Here is a 27,863-nt window from a genome sequence, read left to right on the forward strand (position 1 = left end):
AAATTTCGATTACAATTTTAGGATTAAGAGCGTAAAATGAAAGTCCACAACTTTAAAAGATGCAAATTTTCAAGGTACATGTTTTTTAAAGGGAGTGGAATGCCTTTGTGCTTAGGCTCTAGATGTATATTCTATATTTGAAGGAAAGGAGGTGTGAGTAGTTCTCTTATCAATCCTAATCTACCTTAAAGGCTTATTGTTACTTGTTAGAAGAGAAGATACCACTTTTCTGGTGAGATTCTAATATAATGCATCATAATAATATTATATGCTCTGCATCTAATGAGTATCAGCTTAATGATTTATTGTATTTCTTTGTATTGTTGAGTTGAATTAAGCTGAGCTCAAGCTTGCCTGCATTGGATAACTCAGCTCTTCTTACATTGGTTTTAATTATAGAGTATTAAAAAATAAAGCCCCTGGCCCAATATACAAAGAGGAAAAAAAAAAGAAGCTAGCTACTCCGTATTTTTTTATATTATTTTGGATTTTTACATTGGGTTCAAGCTACCAAACTTTATATTAGATGATCACATTAGACTTAACAGCAATACTAAGTATAAATGTACGTTGCATTGGACTTGAGCAAAATCCAAACTCAAAACTAAAATTTAACACCTAAGAGTCCTAACTACTCATAGGGTACCCAAGAACAAATTGATGCAAAATTTCATTATTCCTCTATTTGTTTCTCTTTGTTTTTCAGCTTGTAATATGTATCAAAATTTTATTCTAAAGAATCATCTGGACTCTATAAGAAAAGCATGTAAATGCTATTATTTAAACTTTAAAATACATAAGAAAAGGTTAAGGATATATGATTTTGAACTTAATAGTCGATTATTACTCTTTCTAAAGGTTCATTGTATTAAATCTTACCAGTTTCAAGGTATTTAAATATTGCATAAGACATTTTACGTGCAAAATGCTTACTAATCATAACTATGTATGTACAAGCTATTGATAACTTCTCCGCATTGGCTAGCCATGTCGTGCGCATTGCGCGCGTTGGCCACCCTAGTATTATCAAAAGTTATTACATATTTTGCACAATTTGCATCAGCAGCTGTCTCGTCTCTCACACGCTTATCTATGGCCTTCACATACTTTTGAGGAAATTCAAATAGTTTGGTTTTTCGACTCATATAACCGTTAAAGAAACTGTTTATACCCTCAACCCGCTGAGTTGTCTTCATCCCAGCCCAAAAATAGTCCTTCATGAATGCCGGAACCCACATATGTCGCTACTATTCAAATATATATTTAAAAAATAAACGACAGAGATATATGCTTCGAATATCTAAACATTTCACTTTTACATTCTATGTAAATGTAGACAAACTCTCTACTTTTGAATTATAAAACACACACACAAAAAAAAAAAAAAAAAAAAAAAAAAAAAAAAAAAAAAAAAAAAAAAAAAAACAATTCTCATCACTTTACTTTAGAAAAATTAATGAGGAAAGATAAAAGGGGGTAAATATAACAGGTTGTATTTTTGAAATTTAGCTGGCAATTGCCAAATTGGACCACACCAACTAAACACGTTTGGCTTCTAAATCATATGGCAAAATTCTCTCATTCATCTTACATCAATAGATTGAATACAAATTTTCCTTTCTGAATTTGTAAACTTTGCTAATTTAATACTCATTATTTGCATGTTTTCACGCTAAAATTTCTTTATACTCCGTATAAGGAGTTTAAATAACCATAAACTTAAATTACAACCAAGATTCAAAGTAATACAAATTAAACCAGATTACAATAAAAGATCAAGCAACAAGAATTTAAGATGCTCAAAACAACCAAGAAAACAGGTCTTAGAATCCAAACAAAGTAGCAAAACATATAAACACAAGAATGATAGAGAAGTAAATGTACAACAATTTACAAAAAATATTCAATAATCTCCTAAATAGCATTAGTATTCAAAATTTTATCTAATATAGCAATATTTACGTAAATCTGACCAAATTAACCTAAAATCAATAACCATAGTTAGCTAAATTTCCCTCCTAAACTGTAAACACAATTTCCCTCCTAATATATTGGGTTATGTGAAGTTTATTGAAAATTCTGTCCAAGATCTATAATTTCCCACATAACTTCACAGGAAAATCTTTTGAAAAGTCATTAAAAAAAATGGGTAGCTAAGCAACGAATAATTACAAAGTTTTCGGAGCTCCATATACACCTGTTATTTAAAGTGAAATTATAAACCTCCGTTGATAGCTATAATTAAAGAAACACAGACACATAATTCATAAGTTAAAAATTGAAGAACAAGACATATCATATAAGCCAGTGTTGAAATTAAGATTACATCCTATTTCACTTTGATTTACATTCTAAAGAGCAGATTTGCACAATAAATCATGATATTAATTGATTAAAAAACAAGTTTAGTATAGGTTTTTTATTCATTGACCATTGCCACACATATTACAAACTTTATCGAACTCAATTTCTCAATATTGTCCATTTTAATTATAATCAAGAAATGTTGCTTGGTTGGGAAGAAAAATGAGTCAAAGAGCTTTATTTCCATGGTCAATATACAATTAATGCATCTAATGACTAAGCAAAAAAATAAAGTGACGGAGCCGTTCATCTAAGTGTCTTCTTCTTCCTGTGACTGGGCTGCTGACTTGACTGCTGACTGGGCTCCCTCAAAGCCAACACGCTGACGTGGCTGCAAAGATTGACAAAAAACGTTAATCATGAAGATTAACTGGGCAGCCCTCTTTTGGATGTATCCAAGGCAAATTATGGTATTGCAGCTGTCATGCATGAACGTGGTTGAGAATTTTAAGATATGTTCTTGATCGATATAAATCAAAAGCAGCTAAAGAGAATCAAATGACAGCAACTTCACTCATTGGATTATCATCAGAGCATTCAATACTACCTAGTCAAGTGTCTATAATCAATCATCCAAAATTCATTACTGAAATTTAATCAGCCTTTAATTGTTGAACAAGAAGAATTACATCAAATCAGAAAAATAAATAGGATTACAGGGAAGAAGGGCACATCTAGATCAAAAAAAAAACAAGGGGGGTACAGCAGTACAGTGAATAAATAATTAAACAAAATCGTTAATTTCTTCAAATCAAGTAATATAATACGGGGTTTTAAAAACTCAGTTAAATTTTAATAACTTCAAAACTAAATTTAAATAATGAAGCAAGATTAAAGATTTACAATTTACAATTTCGAAATTGCAATTTAAACCCATAATTTTTGTAAATAATGAACATTCAGGGTTATATTGCAGTTTCAATGTTGCAATATATTGTTTGAACATAAAAAATAACTAATATAATGTTTTTTTTTTTTTTTTTTGGAACTAATTCAATGTTGCAATTTAATGTTTGAACATAGCCCTCGATTAATTAGATAAATCTGGGAAGGAAAGAAAGAAAGCATTATATTCCATGAATTTGATTAATTTAGTAAAATCACAAAGCGGAAGAGATAGACACACCACGTAATTTAATGTTGGGGATGTGTTGAATGTAGGGCCAGTCCTCTCCAGGTGGATCCTTTTGGCATCTTCTCTTTACGCTTTCTGAACACTTCCAAAGGCGAAGTGATTTGAGTGAAGTGAGTTTGGGCATCCACTTTGGGATTTCTTTGCAGCCGTAAATTGTTAGGCTTTGGAGGGCGGGCAAGAACTGCATCCAATTGGGCATATCCACCTCCTTCTCGACCTTCGATACACCCATGCTAATAACACGATGAAGATACTCTGACGGCAGCGAATTTGGCCATGCGATGTTGTCAATTTCAAGATTTCTTAATTTGTGATTTACAATCTCATAACCGGTTGTAGATGCGGAGGACGATGCTGGAGCAACTTCATCTCTTTTCTTATTCATTATTTGCAGCCCTTTGTTAAAAGATTTTAAAGCTAGTATTGTCAAACCGGGACATGACGGCATACGTGTCAGCTCCGGGCATTTGTATATTCTCAATATACGCAATTGGGAAAGACATGGTAGTAATTGCTGTGATTGTAGGTTGTTGCCACTGTTGCTGTCGTCCACTCGGTCTACTACCCCTCTCATCCATCCTTTCAACTTTGGCAGATCGAATAAAATAACTTTTTCAAGGGAGGGAAAGAATGATAGTTCCTTGTCACAGCTTGGCATCGTGGTACTGGAATTTGCCCATAAAGAGTCATCTACTCCTATGTACTCCAATTTTGTTAAATTACTAAGGTTAATATTTTTCAATTGACGCAAGTGTCCCAGGCATGGCAGGTACTCCAACTCCCCACAATCATAAAGCCCAAGACTAACCATATTTTGAACAAGGGTTAACCAACCTGGCATTTTTACACCATTGTAACCCACCACATTTAAATGCTCTAGATTAGAATGTGGCTGCATATCTTCCATCAAACTTAACTCTTCATCCTTTCCTCCATCATCTCCCTCCTCATGTTCGAAATCAAAGCTTATTCTATTCAGATGTTCTTTATTCCTCATGTATAATCCACCATCTTCCTTGACAATATTCCTATCCTTTTTAGGGCACCTGATGCTAATGTCAAGACTACTTTTGAGCTTATTAAGAGCCTTCAGGTCTTCCAGGCTATCAAACCATTGTTTCCAACTTGAACTACTCCCTCCTCCACCCACCTTAAAATCACTTAGCCAATGAAGGCAACTCAACTTACCTATGCCCTTAGGCATATACCTCAGACTTTTACAATCCTTTACATCCAAGAGCCTGATGTTAACTAGTCTACTCAAATCTTTTGGCAACTTTCTCAAACTCTTACAGCCCCTTAACTTTAAGGTTTGCAGATTATACAGTTTTGTGAATGACTTGGGAAGCATTTGCAAACCTCGATTACATGAGAGATCTAAATACCTCAAATGCAACAATTCACCTATGCTGTCCGGCAAACTTTTGATTCCTAACAAGCTCAAATCTAATGCCCTTAGGAACCTATAATTTGTTACTATTGCATCCACCGGAAACTGGGTATCTTCTTTAATATAAGTATGAATATGAAAATAAGAACGAATACGAGACTTACCAAACAAAGAGTAATTGCCACGTTCCCTCATAGTCCAAATTATCACAACTAATAGATGGCGAACTTTTTTGTCTAGGTTGCCACCAGTGGTATTTGTTGCACAGAAAATCTCCTTCCCCGAGACATCTAGAGCAATATCATGCATGAGATCATGTATCTTACATGAGGTGATCTCACCATAACAATCTTTCTCAATATCCTGGAAAAAGCATCTTCTTAACAAAATCGAAAAATATTCCTCACAAGCATCTTCTATACTTTGACCTTCATCCAATGGAACAACATAGCCTTGTGCCATCCAAAGGCTTTTCAACATCTTTTTGTCCATTTCAAAATCCTTTGGAAACAGTGCGCAATAAGCGAAGCAACTCTTCAATGGAGCTTGAAGATGATGAAAGCTCAACTTCAATATGGGTAGAATGTCATTGTCGCTCTGCCTAATGTTGGCCAATCCCGTGTCTTGAACTAACTCCCACTTGCCCCTGTCTTGACCATACAAGAAACTCCCTACCACTTTTATAGCAAGCGGAACTCCAGCACATTTGTCAACAATCTTTCTGCCAATCTTGACGAGCTCGTCAGGAGGATTTGATGTAAAAGCTGATTGTTGAAACAAGCTCCATGAATTTTCCTCGGATAAGCCTTGTAGCTTATGCACTTCACCACCTACAACTTCTGCAGTTTTATGTGAGCGTGTAGTCACCACGATCCAGCTTCCCTTTTGACCTCCACTCAAGTATGTTACCAATTCACGCCATTGAATTTGCTTCTCAGTCCATACATCATCTAAAACAAGCAAGTATCTCTCGCCTGCTAGTTTCTTTCGAAGTTGGCTTTGCGCCTGCTCCAAGGTGGAACCTTCGCGTTCAAGAATCTTGCAAAGCACTTGTTTTACATCAAACTCTTTCTGATCTTGATCAGCAACACAAGTCCAATTCCTCCATGAAAATGCACTTGTAACCCTTGGATCGTTAAACACAAGTTGAGCAAGAGCGGTTTTTCCCAACCCTCCAAGACCCACAACAGAAAGGAAGGACACGTTGTGACGTTGATCATCAGAAGGTTGAAGCAACATTCCAAGGATCTTCTCCAAGTCATCCTCTCTTCCAACGATATCGACTTGATTCACATAAGAACAGGTATCAGGCCTTCTGTTCCTGATAGGCTGAGAATCATGCTTAAAGCTAATTAAACTGCTTGTTGGTAGCAATAGCATCCAACTTCTTCTTGATCTTCTTAACCTGGTGACTCATTTCCTTTGAAACTATAAGTGGGTTGCTGGAAAGCGAAAAGAAGCTCCGAATTTTTTCAGAGACACTTCCATCATCCTTCAGAAGTTGCTTCTGCTGCGCAAGAGTGACAATCTTATCGAACAGATCATCAGCTTCATAGACAGCATCCTTAATCTTTTCGATTTGATCCTTTTCTTGATGGGTGAAGAGCTCCTCCTTGATCTCAGCAGCATCCCTGAGCACAGACTCGAGGGTTTCGACAGTGCCTTGGAGGTCATCAAGTTGGGATTTGTATTCAACGATTGAGCGGATATTACCGAGTTGCGGACATTGCAGGGCTGCTAAAAGAGTTTGAACAGCAGAGAGAGCTAAACCTGCAACCTCCAGCATTGTTTGGTGTTGTAAATTGTAAGAGATAGAATGAAGGAGAGTGAAAGGAGTAGTAGCAATAGTGTTTGGCAAGTAAAAAAAATGAATGAGCAGCAACCTGGTTTTCTATAAATAAAGTTGTGTGGTTGATGTTTACTGATCCATACACGACAAAACATTCAATAAAATTTATGTAGAGTAGTTAAACGTTATTTTCTTGGAATTTGCTTCTACCTTTCTTAAATCTTGATATTTTTCTCAGCACATGTTAATCATAGCATTTTTATTTTTAACATCACTTCAATTAAAAAGAGTGGGTTTAGCATTTCATGATATACTTACACTACCATTTAAGGGCTAATCTTATGATTAACAAAGGATTGATATAGTTCGTGCATTAGGATTTAAGGTCTAATTAAGTATTAAAAACTTGTTAGAATAGTGGAAGGTAAGTTGTTAGTATCCACGGGAAGAAAGTTATGTAGCTAAGGTAACATTAATAACACAATATCTTGTTTTACGTTTCTAATAATTCAAAAATTTACGTACATAGTACAATAATTTCATTTGTACCGTACCCAAAATTGTGTGGTTGATATATCCAACTTTCTGATGTACTTGTTAAAACCATTAATAATGCAGGTAGAAAACATGCAAAGAATAGTCAAAAGTTATTTTAGTGGAACTTGCTTTTATCTTTCTTGATAATTTCCTCAGCTAGTCAATCATTGCATTGTTTGTTAAGTGATCAAAACATTACTTATAAAGTAGAGTAGATTTAGTCATCATAACATTACTTTTCAAAGATTTAAGCACTAATCTTATGATTAACGAGGGAATAATACAGCACATACATTAAGATTTAAGGACTAATCAACCACCTATTTTATTTTAACTTAGTACTCTGTTCAATTGATTAAGGCAAGTCATTAGTATCAATGGAAAAACATAGCTATTTGCCGGACTTTGATCCACATATATTAGAATGTTGATTAATTAATGAAAGACTAGTACCTCCTTGTCCTCCTACTTCCTAGCTAGGCAAATTCATGTAAATTTTTCATGCTGAAGGTCCATTATTCATAAATCATAACGCGTTTTTGTAGACTTTTAAACTGTACTGTCTTAAAAAAAATATCTCGTGAAATTTTGATAGCTATTATGTGTTTGTCTTCCACCTTTGCTAATGGATTCTTCATGTGCAGTTTGGGCCAGTCAATTATTGTACTCTTATAGTCTTATCAAGTATTTTTGGTTATATCTACTTTACATTGTAACTAAGGCCCTGTTCTCTTCACCTTACAAAAATAATATTAAGTAAAAATAATTTCAGTTCAGTAAAAATAAGTTCAGTTTAGTAAAATTAATTTCAGTTCAGTAAAAATAATTTCAGTTCAGTAAAATTCAGTTTTCTTAAAGAAGAATTATAATAGAAAATCAGTAAAAATAATTTAAGTTCAGTAAAAATAATTCCAGTTCAGTAAAATTAAGTTCAGTTCAGTAAAAATAAGTTCAGTTCAGTAAAAATAATTTAAGTTCAGCAAAATTAAGGTGAATCAAACAGGGCCTAAGAGTATGTAACTATTGTAGCTGCCCTGATTCACAAATGTCATTCAACAAGAGTATTTTTTGGTTTTATCTACTTTACAATTATTTGCAGCAAAAATTTTGGTTAGTTGATTATTAAGTAAATTTGCTAGTTAAGTGTTTAAAACCAACAATGAAATAAGATAATACGAAGTACTAGAAAACTCAATTAAATGAACTTAAGTATTCAAGCAAAATGTGTTTTTGTGATTCAAAGACATTCATATTCAGGCTTATATCATTTCACAATTTCGACATTGCAATTTAAAGCCACAATATTCTTATAATAATTAATCAAATAAGCAAAAAAATCAGGGTTAAATTTCCAATATGATGGAATTACTGATGATGAATAGTGAAAATTAAGGCATAAATGAAGAAACATACAAATGACAAATGGAATTTGCCCGTGAAGGATAATCTACTCCTGTGTACAGTACACCAGCTTTGCTAAATTAAAAAAGATGAATGAATTTCAATTCACGCAAGTTTCCCTGGCATGCCAAGTACTCCAATTCCGAACAACTAATTAGTTTAAGATGTACGATATTTGGGATAAGGGTTAACCAACCAGCCATTTTTACACCATCCTAACTCCTCAAGAATAAATACTTCAGATTAAAATGTGCCCACAAACCACCTTCAATCAAATTTAGGGGTCATTAAGTTGGACCATTTGAAATGGATTTTAAGAATGGATTAAAATGGAGTTAGAATCCATTTCATCAAATTTTTTTATTTGGTTGAGGTTCTAGTAATGAAATCTCGTATCAAGGGATTATAACTTCCCCTCATAGCTCATACCCACCCCTCTCCCTAACGATTCACAATCCATTCTGTTAATGAAGGATAGAATCTACTAATCTAGAGGTGATCAAAAATCAGGCCGGGTCAGACCTTAACACAATTTTTCATGTCCAAACCCGCAAAAACTTAGCGGGCTTGTCGATCCAAAACGGGCTTTTAGGGTTTTTCGGGATGGGTTTGGGCTTTTTAACTAAAAACGCGTTTTAAATTTTTATGTTTGCCCAAACCCGCCCTATTTCGAGCCGGACTAGCGGGCCAAGCCAATAATTATCACCTCTAATAGAATCCATTCCAACTTGTTGAACTAAACACCCCCCTTTTTTTTTTTGAAAAAGAAGAAAGGATTAAGGACCATGGTAAACATGAACTAAACACCCCCAATTGTACTCCCGGAGGGTATTAGGGACCATGGTAAACAATTCGGTAAATTTTATTTCCGGGCGAAAAGAGGTAAAAAGTTTACAAAATTGAAGGCTATAATCCACGCGTTTTGAGGAAATTTTGAGGTTTCGGGGCCCGGTGGCGAAAATCCTTGAAACCCCAATGGATACATCTCGGGGTCATATAATGCCGTTTGAAACCATATATAATCATTATATGTTGTCATAAATGTCCGTGGTAGTCTTGAGTTTACGAAATCACTACAACTTGTGAACTTTAAAGCCATGTTGGATGGTTCCACGACCCAACTGGACTCCTGGAGGGTGTTAGAGACCATGGTAAACATCTCGGCAATTTTTTTTTCAGGCGAAAAAGGTCAAAAAATTACAAAATTGAAGGCTATAATCCACGATTTTTGAGTAAATTTTGAGGTTTCGGGCTCCGGTGACGAAAAGCTTTGAGACCCTAAGCGATACATCTGGGGATCATATAATGCCATTTGAAACCATATATAATCATTATATATTGTCAAAAACGTTCGTGGTAGTCTTCAGTTTACGAAATCGCTACAACTTGTGAACGAATAAAATGACCGTTTAAGGCCATATTGGATGGTTCCACCGACCCAATTGGACTCCTGGAGGGTGTTAGGGACCATGGTAAATATCTCGGCAATTTTTATTTGGGGGCGAAAAAAGGTCAAAAAATTACAAAATTGAAGGCTATAATCCACACTTTTTGAGTAAATTTTGAGATTTCGGGGCCCGATGGCGAAAAGTTTTGAGACACTAGGGGTTATATTACAGGGTCATATATTGCTATTTGAAACCATACATGATCATTAAATGTTGTCATAAATGTCCGTGGTAGGCTTGAATTTACGAAATCACTACATGTTGTGAACGGGTAAAATTATCGTTTAATTTCATATTGGGTGATTCCACCGACCCAATTGAACTCCTGGAGGGTATTAGGGACCATGGTAAACATCTCGGCAATTTTTATTTTCGAGCGAAAAAGGTCCAAAATTACAAAATTTAAGGCTATAATCCACGCTTTTTGAGAATATTTTGAGGTTTCGGGGCCCAGTGGCGAAAAGCCTTGAGACCCCAATGGATACATCTCGGGGTCATATAATGCCGTTTGAAACCGTATATAATCATTATATGTTGTCATAAATGTCCGTGGTAGTCTTGAGTTAACGAAATCGCTACAACTTGTGAACGGGTAAAATGACCGTTTAAGGCCATATTGGATGGTTCCATTGACCCAATTGGACTCCTGGAGGGTTTTAGGGACCATGGTAAACATCTCATAAATTTTTATTTTCGGGCGAAAAATGGTAAAAAAATTACAAAATTGAAGGCTATACTTTACGCCTTTTGAGTAAATTTTGAGGTTTCAGGCCCAGTGACGAAAAGTTTTGAGACCCTAAGTGATACATCTCAGGGTCATATTATGTCGTTTAAAACCATATTTGATCATTATATGTTGTCATAAATGTCCATGGTAGGCATGAGTTTATGAAATCACTACATGTTGTGAACACCTAAAAATACCGTTTAATTGCATATTGGGTGGTTCCTCCGACCCAATTGGACTCCTGGATGGTATTAGAGACCATGGTAAACATCTCAGCAATTTTTATTTTCAAGCTAAAAAAGATCCAAAATTACAAAATTAAAGGTTATAATCCACGCTTTTTGAGAAAATTTTGAGGTTTTGGGGCCCGGTGGCGAAAAGCCTTGAGATCGTAATGGATACATCTTGGGGTCATAAAATGCAATTTGAAACCATATATAATCATTATATGTTGTCATAAACGTCCGTAGTAGTCTTGAGTTTACGAAATCGCTACAACTTGTAAACGGGTAAAATGACCGTTTAAGTCCATATTGGATGGTTCCATTGACCCAATTAGACTCCAGGAGGATGTTAGGGACCATGGTAAACATCTCGGCTATTTTTATTTCTGGGCGAAAAAAGGTCAAAAATTACAAAATTGAAGGCTATAATCCATGCTTTTTGAGTAATTTTTGAAGATTCGGGCCCCGGTGACGAAAAGCTTTGAGACCCAAAAGGATACATCTCGGGGTCATATAATGTCGTTTGAAACCATATATGATCATTATATGTTGCCATAAATGTCCATGGTAGCCTTGAGTTTATGAAATCACTACATGTTGTGAACGGGTAAAATTACCGTTTAATTGCATATTGGGTGGTTCCACCGACCCAATTGGACTCCTGGAGGGTATTAGGGACCATGGTAAACATCTCAGCAATTTTAATTTTTGAGCGAAAAAAGGTTCAAAATTACAAAATTGAAGGCTATAATCCACGCTTTTGTAGAAAATTTTGATGATTCGGGCCCCGTGGCGAAAAGCCTTGAGACCCCAATGGATACATCTCGGGGTCATATAATGCCGTTTGAAACCATATATAATCATTATATATTGTCATAAACGTCCGTAGTAGTCTTGAGTTTACGAAATCGCTACAACTTGGGAACGGGTAAAATGACCGTTCAAGGCCATATTGGATGGTTCCACCGACCCAATTGGACTCCTGGAGGGTGTTAGGGACCATAGTAAACATCTCGACAATTTTTATTTCCGAGCGAAAAAAGGTCAAAAAATTACAAAATTGAAGGCTATAATCCACGCTTTTTGAGTAAATTTTGAGGTTTCGGGCTCCGGTGACGAAAAGCTTTGAGACCCTAAGAAATACATCTCGGGATCATATAATGTCGTTTGAAACCATATATGATCATTATATGTTGTCATAAATGTCCGTGGTAGGCTTGAATTTACGAAATCATTACATGTTGTGAACGGGTAAAATTACCATTTAGTTTTATATTGGGTGATTCCACCGACCCATTTGGACTCCTGGAGGGTATTAGGGATCATGGTAAACATCTCGGAAATTTTTATTTTCGAGCGAAAAAGGTCCAAAATTACAAAATTTAAGGCTATAATCCACGCCTTTTAAGAATATTTTGAGGTTTCGGGGCTCGGTGGCGAAAAGCCTTGTGACCCCAATGGATCTCGGGGTCATATAATGGCGTTTGAAACCATATATAATCATTATATGTTGTCATAAATGTCCGTGGTAGTCTTGAGTTAACGAAATTGCTACACTTTGTGAACGGGTAAAATGACCGTTTAAGGCCATATTGGATGGTTCCACCGACCTAATTGGACTCCTGGAGGGTGTTAGGGACCATGGTAAACATCTCATAAATTTTTATTTCCGGGCGAAAAAAGGTCAAAAAATTACAAAATTGAAGGCTATAATCCACGCTTTTTGAGTAAATTTTGAGGTTTCGGACTCCGTTGACGAAAAGCTTTGAGACCCTAAGGGATACATCTCGGGATCATATAATGTCATTTAAAACCATATATGATCATTATATTTCATCATAAATGTCCGTGGTAGGATTGAATTTACGAAATCACTACATGTTGTGAATGGGTAAAATTACCGTTTAATTTAATATTGGGTGGTTCTAGAGACCCAGTTGGAATCCTGGAGGGTATTACAGACCATGGTAAACATCTCGGCTATTTATATTTTTGGGAGAAAAAGGTCCAAAATTAAAAATTTGAAGGCTATAATCCATGCTTTTTGAGAAAATTTTGAGGTTTCTGGGCCCGGTGGCGAAAAGTCTTGAGACCCCAATGGATACATCTTGGGGTCATATAATGCAAGTTGAAACCATATATAATCATTTTATGTTGTCATAAATGTCAGTGGTAGTCTTGAGTTAACAAAATCGCAACAACTTGTGAACGGGTAAAATGACCGTTCAAGTCCATATTGGATGGTTCCACCGACCGAATTGGACTCCTGGAGGGTGTTAAGGACCATGATAAACATCTCAACAATTTTTTATTTTCGGGCGAAAAAACGTCCAAAATTAAAAAATTGAAGGCCTATAATCCACTCGTTTTGAGGAAATTTTGAGGTTTCGGGACCCGGTGGCAAAAGGCCTTGAAACCCCAATGGATACATCTCGGGGTCATATGATGCTCTTGAAACCATATATAATCATTATATGTTGTCATAAATGTCCGTGGTAGTCTTGAGTTAACGAAGTCGTTAGAACTTGTGAACAGGTAAAATGATCGTTTAAGGCCATATTGGATGGTTCCACCGACCCAATTAGATTCCTGGAGGGTGTTAGAGACCATGGTAAACATCTCGGCAATTTTTATTTCCGGGCGAAAAAAGGTCAAAAAATTACAAAATTGAAGGCTATAATCCACGCTTTTTAAGTAAATTTTGATGTTTTGGGCCCCGATGACGAAAAGCTTTGAGACCCTAATTAAGGGATAAATCTCAGGGTCATATTATGTCGTTTGAAACCATATATGATCATATATGTTGTCATAAATGTCCATGGTAGGTATGAGTTTACGAAATCAATACATGTTGTGAATGGGTAAAAATACCATTTAATTGCATATTGGGTGGTTCCTCCGACCCAATTGGACTCCTGGAGGGTATTAGAGACCATGGTAAACATCTCGGCAATTTTTTTTTCAAGCGAAAAAAGGTCCAAAATTACAAAATTGAAGGTTATAATCAACGCTTTTTGAGAAAATTTTGAGGTTTCGGGGCCCCAGGGCAAAAGGCTTGAGACCCCAATGGATACATATCGAGGTCATATAATGCCTTTTTAAACCATATATAATCATTATATGTTTTCATAAACGTCCGTGGTAGTCTTGAGTTTACTAAATCACTACAACATGTGAATGGGTAAAATGACCGTTTAAGGCCTTATTTGATGGTTCCACCGACCAAATTGGACTCCTGGAGGGTGTTAGGGACCATAGTAAATATCTCGATAATTTTTATTTCCAGGCGAAAAAAGGTCAAAAAATTACAAAATTGAATGCTATAATCCGCGCTTTTTGAGAAATTTTGAGGTTTCGGGCTCCGGTGACGAAAAGCTTTGAGACCCTAAGGGATACATCTCAGGATCATATAATGTTGTTTGAAACCATATATGATCATTATATGTTGTCATAAATGGTCGTGGTAGGCTTGACTTTAAGAAATCACTACATGTTGTGAACGGGTAAAATTGCTGTTTAATTGCATATTGGGTGGTTCCACCGATCCAATTGGAATCCTGGAGGGTATTAGGGACCATGGTAAACATCTCGGCAATTTTTATTTTCGGGCAAAAAAAGGTCCAAAATTTCAAAATTGAAGGCTATAATCCACGCTCTTTGAGAAAATTTTGAGGTTTCGGGGCTCGGTGGCGAAAAGCCTTGAGACCCCAATGGATACATCTCGGGGTCATATAATGGCGTTTGAAACCATATATAATCATTATATGTTGTCATAAATGTCCGTGGTAGTCTTGAGTTTACGAAATTACTACAACTTGTGAACGGGTAAAATGATCGTTTAAGGCCATGTTGGATGGTTCCACCGACCGAATTGGACTCCTGAAGGTTGTTACAGACCATGGTAAACATCTCGGCAATTTTTATTTTTGGGCGAAAAAAGGTCAAAAAATTACAAAATTGAAGGTTATAATGTAACACCCTAGAAATTCCTTTCCTTTAAATACCCGTTCTACTCTTTTAAAAATACGATTTAGGAATAACTAAGACATTACTGCCACCGTGAAAACGGCTAAGGCAATTATCAAAGATACACAGCGGAAGACTCAAAATTAAAAACCGATTAAACAAGTCAACCCAAAGTCAACCAAACGAAAATAAAGTTTAAAACCAAACGAATAAGTCAAATAAAATCAAACTACAACTTGGAACCATTAAAGGCCCTTATTCAAAAACCGTTCCCAAAACCAAACCTTTATGTTAGTCCACACAAAATATATCATAAATAAATAAAGCATAAAACACCTTGTAACCTAATGCAAACTAGTAGGATTCACTCTTCACTCATGCCCCATCATGATCATGCTTCAATACCTGAAAAGTTTATCTCTACTTGTTTCCACTACTCTCCATTAAAAATGGGTCATCATAGGGCCAAGATAAAGACATGGCCAAATACACAAACACACACACAATCAGCAAAGCTGAGTACATAAACGTAAATTAGTCAATATGATAATTATATTTTGTCACAAACGTACGTGGTATGCTTGAGTTTACGAAATCACTGCAAGTTGTGAACGGGTAAAATGACTGTTTAACGGCATATTGGACGGTTCCACCGACCCAATATGACTCCCGGATGATATTAGGAACTATGGTAACATCTCGGCAATTTTTATTTTCGGGCGTAAAAATTAAAGGTCAAAAAATTAAAAAATTGAAGGCTATAATCCACGCTTTTTATGTAATTTTTGAGGTTTCGGAGCCCGGTGGCGAAAAGCCTTGAGACCCTTGGGATACATCTTGGGGTCATATAATGTCGTTTGAAACCATATATGATCAATATATGTTGTCATAAACGTCCGTGGTAGGCTTGAGTTTACGAAATCACTACAAGTTGTGAACGGGTAAAATGACCATTTCAAGGCATATTGGATGGTTCCACCGACTCAATTGGAGTCTCCGAGGGTATTAGGTACCATGGTAAAAAGCTAGGCAATTTTTATTTCCGGGCGAAAAAGGCCAAATAATTACAAAATTGAAGACTATCATTCGCGTTTTTTGAGGAAATTTTGAGGTTTCGGGGCTCGGTGGCGAAAAGTTTTGAGACCCTTGGGGATATATCTCGGGGTTATATGATGCCGTTTGAAACCATATATGATCATTATATGTTGTCATAAACGTACGTGGTAGGCTTGAGTTTACAAAATCACTACAAGTTGTGAACGGGTAAAATGACCATTTAAGGGCATATTGGATGGTTTTACCGACCCAATTGGACTCCCGGAGAGTATTAGGGACCATGATAAACATCTCAGTAATTTTTAGTTCTGGGTGAAAAGAGGTTAAAAAATTACAAAATTGAAGGCTATTATCCATATTTTTTAAGGAAATTTTGAGGTTTAGGGCCAGGTGGAGAAAAGCCTTGAGACCCAATGGGATACATCTGTGGGTTATATAATGTCATTTGAAACCATATTTGATCATTATTTGTCATACACGTCCGTGGCAGGCTTGAGTTTACGAAATCACTACCAGTTGTGAACGGTTTTAAAGAACGTTTAAGGGCATATTAGATGGCTCCATCGACCCAATTGAACTCCCGGAGGGTACAAATAAATTGTGCTAAGATTAGTAGTGAAAGATCGAGTAGCAAAGAGACTGAAATAAATGCAGATTTGTGTGAACTTTCCATGCTGAAGGTCCGTTTATAACGCGTTTTGTAGAATAAATCAAAATGAACTTATCCTAAATTCATGCCCTTGTGGGATTGAAGCTCACTATTTCAATTTTGAACCTTTAGGAACTTTTAACTAAATGAAGGATGATTGAGTTCTAAGATGTTAGTTTTATCAGCAGGTTCATTCCATTTATCATAGAAAAACATAATCAGTAGTCATACTAAAAGTATTTAGGACAATAGAAAAGGTTTCATTATTATATACTCATAAGAGCATGTAACCTTGAGATTACTGAATTCAAATCATATCAGCATATACAATGAGTTATAACTGAGTCATAGTATTCTCGACAGTCGAATACTCAAAATAAAAATCAACAGATGCCATAACATACGGGTTGGCAAGTGTTTAAGTAGCATAGACTAAACTAAAACTAACAAATAAAATGACATTTGAAGCTCTGCATTTCATTCTTGCATAAACAGATCACACAACACAATTAAGCAAACAGTATCATTTGTGAATAATGAGTTTAGTCCATCCAAACCCCTGATTTTGCAGGAAGCGCTCCCCTAAGCCAAGATGAGTCATTAACAGCCACACTAACGTTATGAGCTCTCCACCTTTGCATAGTCGTGCAATATGCGATCTTGGTGAGCAGCGAACAGCAGCATAACACAACAGTTCCACCCAAACCATACTGGTTATCTCCCACTGCTTTTCTCCAAACAATTCCAATTGCTTGGCAAGACGACATGCATCAAAGAGTACTGATTTACTTTTATCACCCTTAGCTTTTATAGGCTGAACATCTGCCCTTACTTCAAGCACCTTCTTACTGAACTCCTTGAAGAATTCTGCTTCTGCTTGTTCTGATGGACTCTTGTCTTCACTTGACGCGAACATGAACCTCTTAACCTTCCACCAGGGATCTGCAAGCCAACTGATGCTGATGCACTTATTATTCATGAACTTCTTAACCTCTGCACAAGTATCTTCAAACCGAGTCTCTGACATACCCACTTGTGCAGACACCATCTTCTGCTGCCTGAGTAAAACATATGCCATGTAATCTGCCAGTGCCTTGCTGAATCTACGATCTTTTGATTCTGAATCAGCACCATTACCATCACTTGTAGTAGTCCAGTAGCAGATATCAGTAGCGAGGTGCCAAATCAACAGACTTTCATCATAATCAACATCTACGGTCCAAGGGCTTAAGCACTCTGAAGCGAGGTAATAATCATTCTGCAGAACCAAATTCCCTCTAGCAGAACATACCTCCTTTGCTACCGCCATCTCATTTGCTTTTTTAGCTTTGGACTGCAGCCCTTCGATTACAGACTTGATGTACTGCTCCTCAAACTTCTCCCCTTCGACATAGAGGAACCCAACTAAAACATCCCTGATTTCCTTTATTTTAAACAAGTACAGTAGGTTGAAAAATGCAGGGGGTTTTCTGAAGCAACGTTTTAGTAAATTGTATTTTGAGATGGAACTAGACCATCTTTTATGATTGCGTGGTCTAGCCCATTTTGACCATCTAAGGATCATCAACATGAACGATTGTAGGCAGTTTTTGCTCGCATAATCTTTATAGCATAAAATAACCCACCAATCTGACAACACGAAGATAAGAGCAGTCGATAGATCCAAGGCAATAGCACCACCAAGCAATATGAAAGTTACTACTACATCAACCTTATTATGGTATTTGCTTCTGTCTTCAAAATAGAAAATTAAGAAGGATACAAGAGCCAAATAAAAGCAGAAAACTCGAGCAAATGCTCTTTTATTTTGAAACAGGCACAACTTAGTATAGAAGATATCATAGATAAGGTTGAGCTCAATCTGTATGATCCTAAACACATACTCATAAGGCTTATCTAAGAAATCTTTGCGACTTTCATCGCGATCTTTTAAGCTCAAAAAGCCATCTGTTAAGAGGGGTTTAGACATCTCATAAAACCGGTAAGCTTCTTTGACCATATCAGTTTCTTCCTTCACCTCATCACCTCCTGTTCCTGAATTACCATCCATTGTAGAAGAAGATTGCGAATCTTGACCATCTTTTCGTACCTCTAATAGCTTTGATACCCCTTCTATGTCTTTACCTTCGAATTCAGTGGGAATATGAGCACTCTTAGCTGAAAAATACTCTTCCATAAGCCTAGCATAGTTAGGCCCGGGTTCAGGTTTAGACACAAGGGAGTCTCTAAAACTATCAGAGCTAGCGAAAAATAGAGCACAAGTACGCTCAAAGTACTTGATAAATCCATTAGTGAACATAAGCAACGTTGGCACTAACAGATCATTATGACGAAATGATTGAACAAACACATATACAGTGATGATTACCTGAGTGACCAGCTGAAGAGCATGTCGATGCCACAGCTCGTTGTCCTCAAGAGCTAAGGCGGTGATTGTGTCCGGACCACCAAGATGTAAAAGAAGAAAAGGTGCCCAAAACGCGAGTAGCTCAGGATTATGGGGACCATTGTTGTTGGATATCAACCCAATGATGAGTACAGCAATAGCATCAGCGGATAAATAGAGAATCCAAATAAGAAACATAAGAAAACTGCTCGAACTACGCTTTCGAACAGGTGCTAGTGTTGTGAGTAAAATTTGGATAATGAGACTAATGAGTATCAAGGCACGGATATCCCATGTCTTCCATAAATCTTTCACAATCTTAGCTAATTGTGAACTTTTTTTCATTGAAATTATGTATTATTTCTTTCCAATCAAAGGAATAAAGCTAATTTAATCAGGTTAGTTTTAAGAGTGGATTGTTTTATATGAGTATAATAATATCACGTTTTAACTTGTTTATTGAACAGAATATTCAATCAAGGGATTATATGCTGCAAGGTTCAACAACAATGCAAGGATAAAAACTTTATACTATTAATGATTAATCATTAGTTAATTAGTGCCGACAATATTATGGAGTATAATAAACAAATTAAAAGAGAGTTTGATTTGTGCAAACAGAACCATGCACCTTCATGCTGTGCATGGTAAGACTGAAGCAAATTACATAAACCTTTTAGCTAGTACTCCCTTCGTTTTTTTAAAAGTTCCCATTTTGACTACACTATTCGATCATATTTAACTCTTTGACTAATGTTTAGTTTATAAATAAGATTAAACATATTCATGTGAGCATTTGTTAGAATCATTTCGATACATAGTTTTAAAAAATAATTTAATAATGCAATGTTGTGTGAGTGAGATTGTATGTCGGTTAAAATGAAAAACTTAATACCGTCAAATTTGACACATATGTCAATGAACTAGTTTGACTTTAAATATATATAGTTAAAATCAAAAATATAAAAAGTCGATATTAAGAACTTTACTAGTACCTTCATAAGAAAAATGTATTATGATAAATTTATTTTAATACGATAATTATAATATTTGTGGTTAAAGTTAATACTTGTAAATAAAGAGTGAAATAAAGTGTTTTGGACAGAGGGAGTATTTTGCATTACTCAATTTTTGGGGAGAAAAAAAAGTCCCAAAGTAATTCGCTAAAAAGAGACTCAATGTTTATTTTTGCTTTAATTATTATTTCTTCACTTTAACATGTCTAAATAATCTCTCTCTCTCTCTTTTTTTTTTTTTCTTCTTTTGCTTTGATTGATTTTTACTTTTTCTGCTTTTTACAGTAGATAAAAGTGAAAATGTGGGTATGAGAATAAAATAAAGTAGTGGTTTCAAGACTACGAGTGGGACAAGAGAAGGTGTAAGGAAGAATTTACCAAAAGAGAAATAAAGAAATAACTGAGAATAAACAGTAAAAAGATCCAACTTGTTGACCACAATGTAAGACCACTTTTATTGTATTGTAATTCTTGTGTAAATTACTATTATAATATTCATAAGACCATTTCATGGTCCGATAAGCATATAACTACATAAGATACCTTTGTTTCTTATTATGTGCAACAAAGGAATATTTTATGTCTCACAAATAATACCCCTTTGTTGCACATAATAAGAAACGGAGGTAGTAAGAGTAGTGGACATGGTAGGGACGGTCTTATATTAAAAATTTATAATTCCTTTCAAGCGATTACACTTTGTTTGCTTGATTCTATTGTAGTATTCATTTAGCAGGATTAACTAGTACTGAGTGTAGAATACCAGTTAACCTGAATTAAGAGCATTTGCAACAACAAACCACCATACTACTTTTTCCTCCATGACTTCTCTAATTAATTCCCTCATCAATCATGGTAAAAGTTTAGCTATCCTGCTTGATGAGGCTAAAAACCAATCCAACAAAGAAAACATTCATAAAAATGTAAGAAAAGAGGTTGAAGAATTACTTAAAAAGCTCGAGAATCCTCAACTTCCACCCTCTTTCCCTGAAACTATCATACCCAAAATTATCGAAAAAATCCAAGTTACTGTCCAAAATTTCAACAAGCTTGACAGTGACAATGCCACAAAATACGAAGACCTCGCTAAGAAAATCAATGAATGGAAATCCAAGAAGCAATCTTTTTCAGAAACTAGTCTGCCCGAGCAGCCTTGCGAGTCGCCAACTGGTGATTCAACTCAACATGTAACTTCCACTTTTGATGATCATCAGTTTGAGCGGCTCACTGATAAACAGAAGATGTGTCTAATCTGTTGGAGTTTGTTTTCTGCTGGGATGGAAATAAAGAAAAGAGAGCTGATTTTATGGTGGATTGCGTTGGATTTAATTGATGGTCCACACAAGTGTGATGAAAATCTGGCCGAGTTTGTGGAGAAAGGATTCATCGAGCGTACCATTACTGGAAACAAAAAGCTCTGTAACAGCTACAAGATGAATAATAATGTTCACTCTAAAGTCAGTCAAAAGATTAGCAGCTTTGGGAAAATTGAAACAGATGAGCGTAGCGTTTGGTCTGCAATGAACCTGCAGCCGCAACAGCAACAGCCACACCAACCAGCAAAGCCCAAGAGAGGACTAACAAAATCGATGTCATTGCCTAAGCTGACAAAACTCGATGACACGAATGTGCCATCATCATTGGTGATCAACAAAGAGGAGAACAGCCTCAGTGCACAGACTTTGGAATGGGTAAATAAAAAGAAAAATGTTAAAGTACTACACTTGGGTAGTTGGGATCATAATCCTAAAAGGTATATCCTAGTTGAAGATATTGAAGTTCTAAAGGGTTTGAGAAATATGGGGCATTTAACTTGTTTAAGCTTACAAGGGATATCAGGAATCGTAGAGCTACCGGAATCAGTATACAAGCTCGACAGTCTGAAGATTTTGGATCTGCGAGCATGTCCCAACTTGGAGTCCCTCTCAGAAGGGATCGAGTCATTGAATCAGCTTACGCACTTGGATTTGTCTGAGTGCTACTTACTTGATCACATCCCTCGGGGAATTGCTTCATTGACTAAGCTTCAAGTGCTCAAGGGCTTTGTAATCAATCCAGAAGATCTAAATCAAGTGGGAGTTGATGGAAATGAGAAGAAAAATAAGAAAAACGCGCCTAAAATGGCATTGTTTAGTGACTTATCAAAACTTAAGGAGCTAATGAAGCTGACTATCCGCACTAGAAGAATGAATTTTCCTACTATCCAAGATTTTGAAACTCTGTTTGCAATGGAGAAACTCACAGCTCTACGAATCCTTTGGGTGCGGAGTTCTGCTGCTGTTCCATGTGCAACTGCTGCAACCAGATTTCCAAAGAGTCTCAAGAAATTGCAGCTTCAGGCGGCCCCAAAGAACACATTGCCATTTCTTCTATGGAGCATTAGTAAAGACACAGGGAGTTCCTTGGAGAAACTCTACATCAGAGGAGGCCAACGTTCGGACCTGGACCTGGACCCGGAGCAGCATTATTTTCGCAATGTACATACCGTACGTCTCAGATACTTACCGGAGCTAACCATCCACTGGGATGAATTTAGGAAGTTTTTTCCTAAACTAACTCGATTAGAAATATTGAGTTGTCCTAATCTCATCTTTTTCCCGTGTGACGAGAATGGTTTGTGGGTAAAGACAGACACAGACACAAACACAAACACAGACACAAACACAGACACTACAGTGTATGTTGAATTACATTAAACTAGTATGTTTTTTTTTTTAGCTTGTTGAACCTCTTATTTGTGTTGTTTTTTTTATTATGAAGGATTGATATTATATCAATTGGAGTGTTGTAACTTTATTTTTAATTTTTTTTTTTTAAAGGAGTATTGTAAACCAGGATTTGAATTATTTTCCTGTTTCTCCAGATGAGCATATAAATGAAGCATCCATAATTTCATAACAGTTCACAGGCACTTAAGAAACCCATAACCAATCTTTAAGCTCCAAACATTGCAAATTGCTCCATACAAGACATTATCGGTATATCGTATTCTCTGTATTATAGATCACTAGCTAATTTAACTACCTCTAATAGCAGCATACTAAGCTAGTATGTATGTCATTAGAGGATTGCAATAGTGACTCCTAAGAGATATTGCGGCGAGCCATAATAGTTATATCAAGTAAGACTGTTACACGGCCAACGTTTAATATCATCCTAAACCTTTCAATCAGAAACAAGAGAAATACGCAAAGGCTCAAATTTTTATTTAGCATCCTGCTATAAATATTGAAGTGGGAGGAAACTGAGTAGATAACAGATAAATCACAATTACAGGAAATGTTTGCAATAAGTAAATGAAATAGACAAGCTCTTGCTACTAAAGTGCAGCAGTTTTCTAATTTCTCACAACAGTTAGACCTCACCAGGAGGACCTGGGTATTCATCGGGCTAAAGCCACAAAGACAACTGGACAGTACACTTAAAAATAGTTTAATACCTGGTACAACAAAGGGGGCTCATTCTGACATATTGGTGCTATGCTCTACTCGCCTTCTCTCTTGCTAAGGCACCGACTTTAGCATTGGAGGAGGCTTCCTTGATCAACCCCCAGCCCACAGGATTGGGTAACATGTTTTCTACAGCTCTTAAAAAAGGGACTCACTAATATCTCCATTAGTTTTCACCTTGGAGCAACATCCATATCGAACTGTTCAATCACAAATTATAAATGAATCAAAACAAAATTCTAATTCTAATGTAATGACTGATGAACAGGCAACAAGAAGTAATTACTTGTAGGTAAATACGATAGTAAATGTAAGTGTACATTAAAAAACACAGAGAATGCTTACATAAAAGCAAGGAGAGACACATCTTGAGTAGCCAGGGTAAGTGAATACAGGGAGAGCAGCAAAATCTGCACAATCAACAGTTATGTGTTATTATTAATTATTATATGATTATGAGAGAAAGTTGAAAAACTGGAGTGTGATGTTAGGAAAGGGGATAAATTTATATTTATTCCTGCATACCTTAGTAAAAACATTCTTGAAATTGGATGTTTTTGATGTGTTTAATGTAAGGCCAGTCCTTCCCTGGGGGGTCTCTTTGGCATCCTCTCTCCAGGCTTTTTGAGCACCCAGACACTGTAAGATGAGTGAGAGATTGGAGATTGGGCATCCAATTTGGCATTGACTTGAGTCGATTGCAAAATGAGATTTCAAGAGATTTAAGGGCGGGCAGGAACTGCATCCAGTTGGGTAGATTCACCAGCTGTGGGAGACCATGAAATGTCAATGTGCGGAGGGAATGATGGTGGAAAGGCAACGGCAGGATGTCGTTTATGGCGATGCCAATACACTTCACACCCTCCTCTTCGTGTTCTTCTGATATCCTGAGGTTATCACAATTCCTTATCTCTAGCTTCTCTAAGGCAGTGAGATGCTCCAATCCTCCAGGCACAACACTCCGCAAAGTACAGCAATTGCTAATCATCAAGCATCTCAGGGAAGACGAGCAGCCACGGAAAACATTTTCAGCTTCTCCCAGGCTCCCCAGTTCCTTGTCACCCCATATTTCTAGGCTTTCAACAAACTGAAAAGCCTCTACAGGAACTGAATTAAGCCATGACACATTGGATATAGTCACCTTCTTAATTGCAATCGAATTTTCAGGGTAAGGTAACCACGACGAAGAAGATGCAAAGGGAATGACCACTTCTAAGTTCACATCCCTTTCACAGCATATAATCATTTGCATTCTGCTATTAAAATTAAGTAATGTCAGGTATTCCATCTTGGGACAAGACGGAAAGCAGGTCAGCTCCGGACAGTTCCATATGAACAAAGATTTCAGGTCAGAAAAACATGTTAGCAATAGCAATTCTGCCTTATTGCTGCTGTTGCTGTTGCTACCATCATTGAGGAACTGATGATCATCTTCCACTCCTCTCATCCATCCTTTCAATTTTGGCAGATTGCTCATCTCAAGTGTTTCAAGGGGTGGTAGATATGACATAAATACACTCCAAATACACTCCAAATTAGCCAACATTATAAGTCTGAGAACTTTCAAACAAATCAATTTTCCAAGGCAAGGCAGGTATGTAAGCTCCCTACAATCTGTAAGATGAAGCTCTACAAGATTCGAAAGAAGAGTTACCCAAACAGGCATTCTCAGACCATGGTATTTCTTCACCTCTAAATACTTCAAATTATGATGTGGTTGTAGCTTCTCAATCAATCTGTTTGCGTCCTCAGTACCCACGCTTCCATCAGCCTCGTCATGAATGAAATCAAACAAAATAGCATTGAGATGCTCCGTATTCCCCAAGCATAATCCATCCCGTTCACTGTCTTCCTTAACATCATATTTGACATTTTTGGGCCACCTGATGTGGATGTTAAGACAGCCTCTAAGGTTGTGAAGAGGCTTTAGGTCATCCAACCCATCAAACAACTGATTCCAATGTTCACCGCCCACTATGTAATCACTTAGATTGTGAAGGTAAGTCAGCGCACCCATGCCCCTAGGCATGCAAGTCAAACTGAAGCAATACCCGATATCCAACAACCTGAGATTATCCAACCTGCTCAGTTCTGCTGGCAACTCTCTCAGTGTGTGGCACCGCCTTAGGATTAAGGTTTGTAGATTACGTAGTTCGGTAATTGACTTTGGGAGAAATTTCATCTCTGTATTCCCAGAGATATTTAAATACCGTAACTGTATCAATCTACAAACCGAGTCTGGCAAGCTTTCAAAAATTAACCCACTCAGGTCTAATGCCTTCAGGTTCAGGCAATTTGCTACCAAGGACTCCAGGTATGACTTGTTCACCTTGCAAACTTGAATACCATCATAATCTAAATGAAGATATGAATGAATATGTGTTTTACCCAAAGTGTATTCATCAAAATTCTCCTTGATAACTGATAGATGGCGCACATCTTTATCAAGCCTGCCAGAAATGGTATTTCTTACACACATTTCATTCCCTGCGACATGTTGAGAAATATCATACATGATTTCATCGATCTTACAGGACACGATCTGACCATATCTATCATATTTTATGTCTTGGAAAATTAATCTGTTCAATAACATCGAAAAATATTCCTCACATGCATCTTCTATACTTTGATCTTCATGTAGTGGAACTATATAGCCTTGTGCCATCCAAAGGCTTTTCAACTTCTCTTTCTCTATCTCAAAATCCTTGGGAAACAAGTAACAATAACTGAAGCAACTCTTTAATGGAGATTCAAGATGACGATAATGGTCCACGGCCATGATGACATCCATGCTCTCCTTGATAGCGGCTGATCCAATTTCCTCTACTGATTGCAGCTTACTCTTGTCTTGATCACCCAAAAGACCTGCTACTACGCTTATTGCAAGAGGGAGTCCAGCGCAGTTATTAACAATCTTTTGTCGAACCCCAACCAAATTATCGGGAGTGTTGATCTCACTTCCAAAGGCTAACGTTTTTAACAAGCGCCATGAATCTTCTTCTGACAACCTTTGCAGCATATGCGTATGATCAGCCTCTATAATTTCTGCAGTTTGTTTTGAACGTGTAGTCACCAAGACACAACTTCCCCTTTGACCTCCACCCAAGTGTTTTACCAAATCACACCATTGATCACGATTCTCAATCCATACGTAATCTAAAATAAGCAAGTACCTGTGGCGGGCTAGCTGTGCTCGAAGTTGGCTTTTCACCTGATCCATGGTGGAACCCTCGTGATTTTGGCGAGTGGCACCCTCGTGATTTTGGCGAGTGGCTGATGCCAGAATCTTTTGCAGAATCCCATCAATGTCCAACTGTTTCTGATCTTTAGTAGTGAAACAAATCCACATCTTCAATGAAAATACATCGGTGACCCTAGGATTGTTGTACACAAGTCGGGCAAGAATAGTTTTGCCCAAGCCTCCAATACCCACAATAGAAACGAAAGATACATCACGTTGATCATTGGAAGGATCAAGCAGCATACCAACAACTTCCTCCTCATCTTTCTCTCTTCCAATGTGATAGGAGTCCTCACACGTGTATGAACACATCTGAGGCTCTCTTATCGGCTTATTAGGAGCAATACCACAAGTATTAGTGAGAATACGATCAAACTTGTACCTGAGTTTCCGAACCTCACGAGAAATGGAGTAAGCAACGCAGTGAGGATTGAGACGGGCGTAGAGGAGACGCACCTTTTTTGAGAGACCGCCTCCAACCATCCCAGGTTGAATCCTATCAGCACGACTGACAACATTATCGAGCAGCCTATTTGCATCAGAGACAGCATCCTCGAGCTTCTTGATGCATGAACGTTGTGATTCAGAGAGCTCCTGTGCATCAGCAACTCGGAGGAACACATCTTTCACATTGGAAACAGCAGCTAATAGTCTATCAATCTGGGATTTGCATTCATGCAAGGATAGAAACTCTTTGCCCAGTAGATGATTCAGTTTTGCACTCAGAGAATCAACACTAGATACAGCTGTTCCTATCTCCATTTTCTGAAATATTGATTACTTGATTTTAGAGAAAATTTTATTAACCAAGTTGATTTTCCTTAGTCGATAAAACTATATGATTGGTCCTTTGTTTATGAAAGGATTTACGAGTATCCAAAATAATGAATGAATTATTCTTAGGGAAAATTTGTCTAAATTAAATTTCCATGATGAAGGTCCCATTTGTATTCCTTGATTTCCTTGCAAGATAAAAAAATAAAAGTTCCCATATCATATGTAACGTGTTTTTGTGGGCTTTCATTTATGCAAAGTGTATTTTGGGTAGTGTATTTTGGGCAAAATGGTAGTTATATCAGTTA

The 27,863-nt window shown here is 36.8% G+C and overlaps 4 protein-coding genes and 1 pseudogene across 5 annotated transcripts; 1 reads left to right on the forward strand and 4 right to left on the reverse strand.

Annotated features, from left to right (window-relative positions):
- Window positions 1-2,351: 2,351 nt before the first annotated feature.
- Window positions 2,352-6,675, reverse strand: LOC145565668 (putative disease resistance protein RGA1; annotated as a pseudogene). Its single transcript, XR_014095076.1, has 2 exons — window positions 3,491-6,675; window positions 2,352-2,695 (listed from the first exon to the last, which is right to left on the reverse strand). The product of XR_014095076.1 is annotated as a putative disease resistance protein RGA1 (transcript).
- Window positions 6,676-17,209: 10,534 nt separating this feature from the next.
- Window positions 17,210-19,417, reverse strand: LOC145565669 (uncharacterized). The gene has a single exon (XM_081625596.1). It carries the CDS (start codon window positions 19,415-19,417, stop codon window positions 17,210-17,212), a length of 2,208 nt encoding a protein of 735 aa, XP_081481722.1.
- A 1,492-nt stretch (window positions 19,418-20,909) lies between these two features.
- Window positions 20,910-22,784, forward strand: LOC145565670 (uncharacterized). The gene has a single exon (XM_081625597.1). It carries the CDS (start codon window positions 20,910-20,912, stop codon window positions 22,782-22,784), a length of 1,875 nt encoding a protein of 624 aa, XP_081481723.1.
- A 489-nt stretch (window positions 22,785-23,273) lies between these two features.
- On the reverse strand, window positions 23,274-26,020 carry LOC145562837 (uncharacterized). The gene is made up of 3 exons (XM_081623245.1): window positions 24,063-26,020; window positions 23,883-23,947; window positions 23,274-23,737 (listed from the first exon to the last, which is right to left on the reverse strand). Exon 1 carries the CDS (start codon window positions 26,014-26,016, stop codon window positions 24,064-24,066), a length of 1,953 nt encoding a protein of 650 aa, XP_081479371.1. The 5' UTR covers window positions 26,017-26,020; the 3' UTR covers window positions 23,274-23,737; window positions 23,883-23,947; window position 24,063.
- Window positions 26,018-27,543, reverse strand: LOC145565672 (putative disease resistance protein RGA3). Its single transcript, XM_081625598.1, has 2 exons — window positions 26,132-27,543; window positions 26,018-26,024 (listed from the first exon to the last, which is right to left on the reverse strand). Exons 1-2 carry the CDS (start codon window positions 27,541-27,543, stop codon window positions 26,018-26,020), a joined length of 1,419 nt encoding a protein of 472 aa, XP_081481724.1.
- Between the last annotated feature and the right edge of the window lie 320 nt (window positions 27,544-27,863).

Source organism: Chenopodium album, chromosome 10 (assembly GCF_948465745.1).
Source record: "Chenopodium album chromosome 10, dcCheAlbu1.1, whole genome shotgun sequence".
NCBI classification, from domain to species: domain Eukaryota; kingdom Viridiplantae; phylum Streptophyta; class Magnoliopsida; order Caryophyllales; family Amaranthaceae; genus Chenopodium; species Chenopodium album.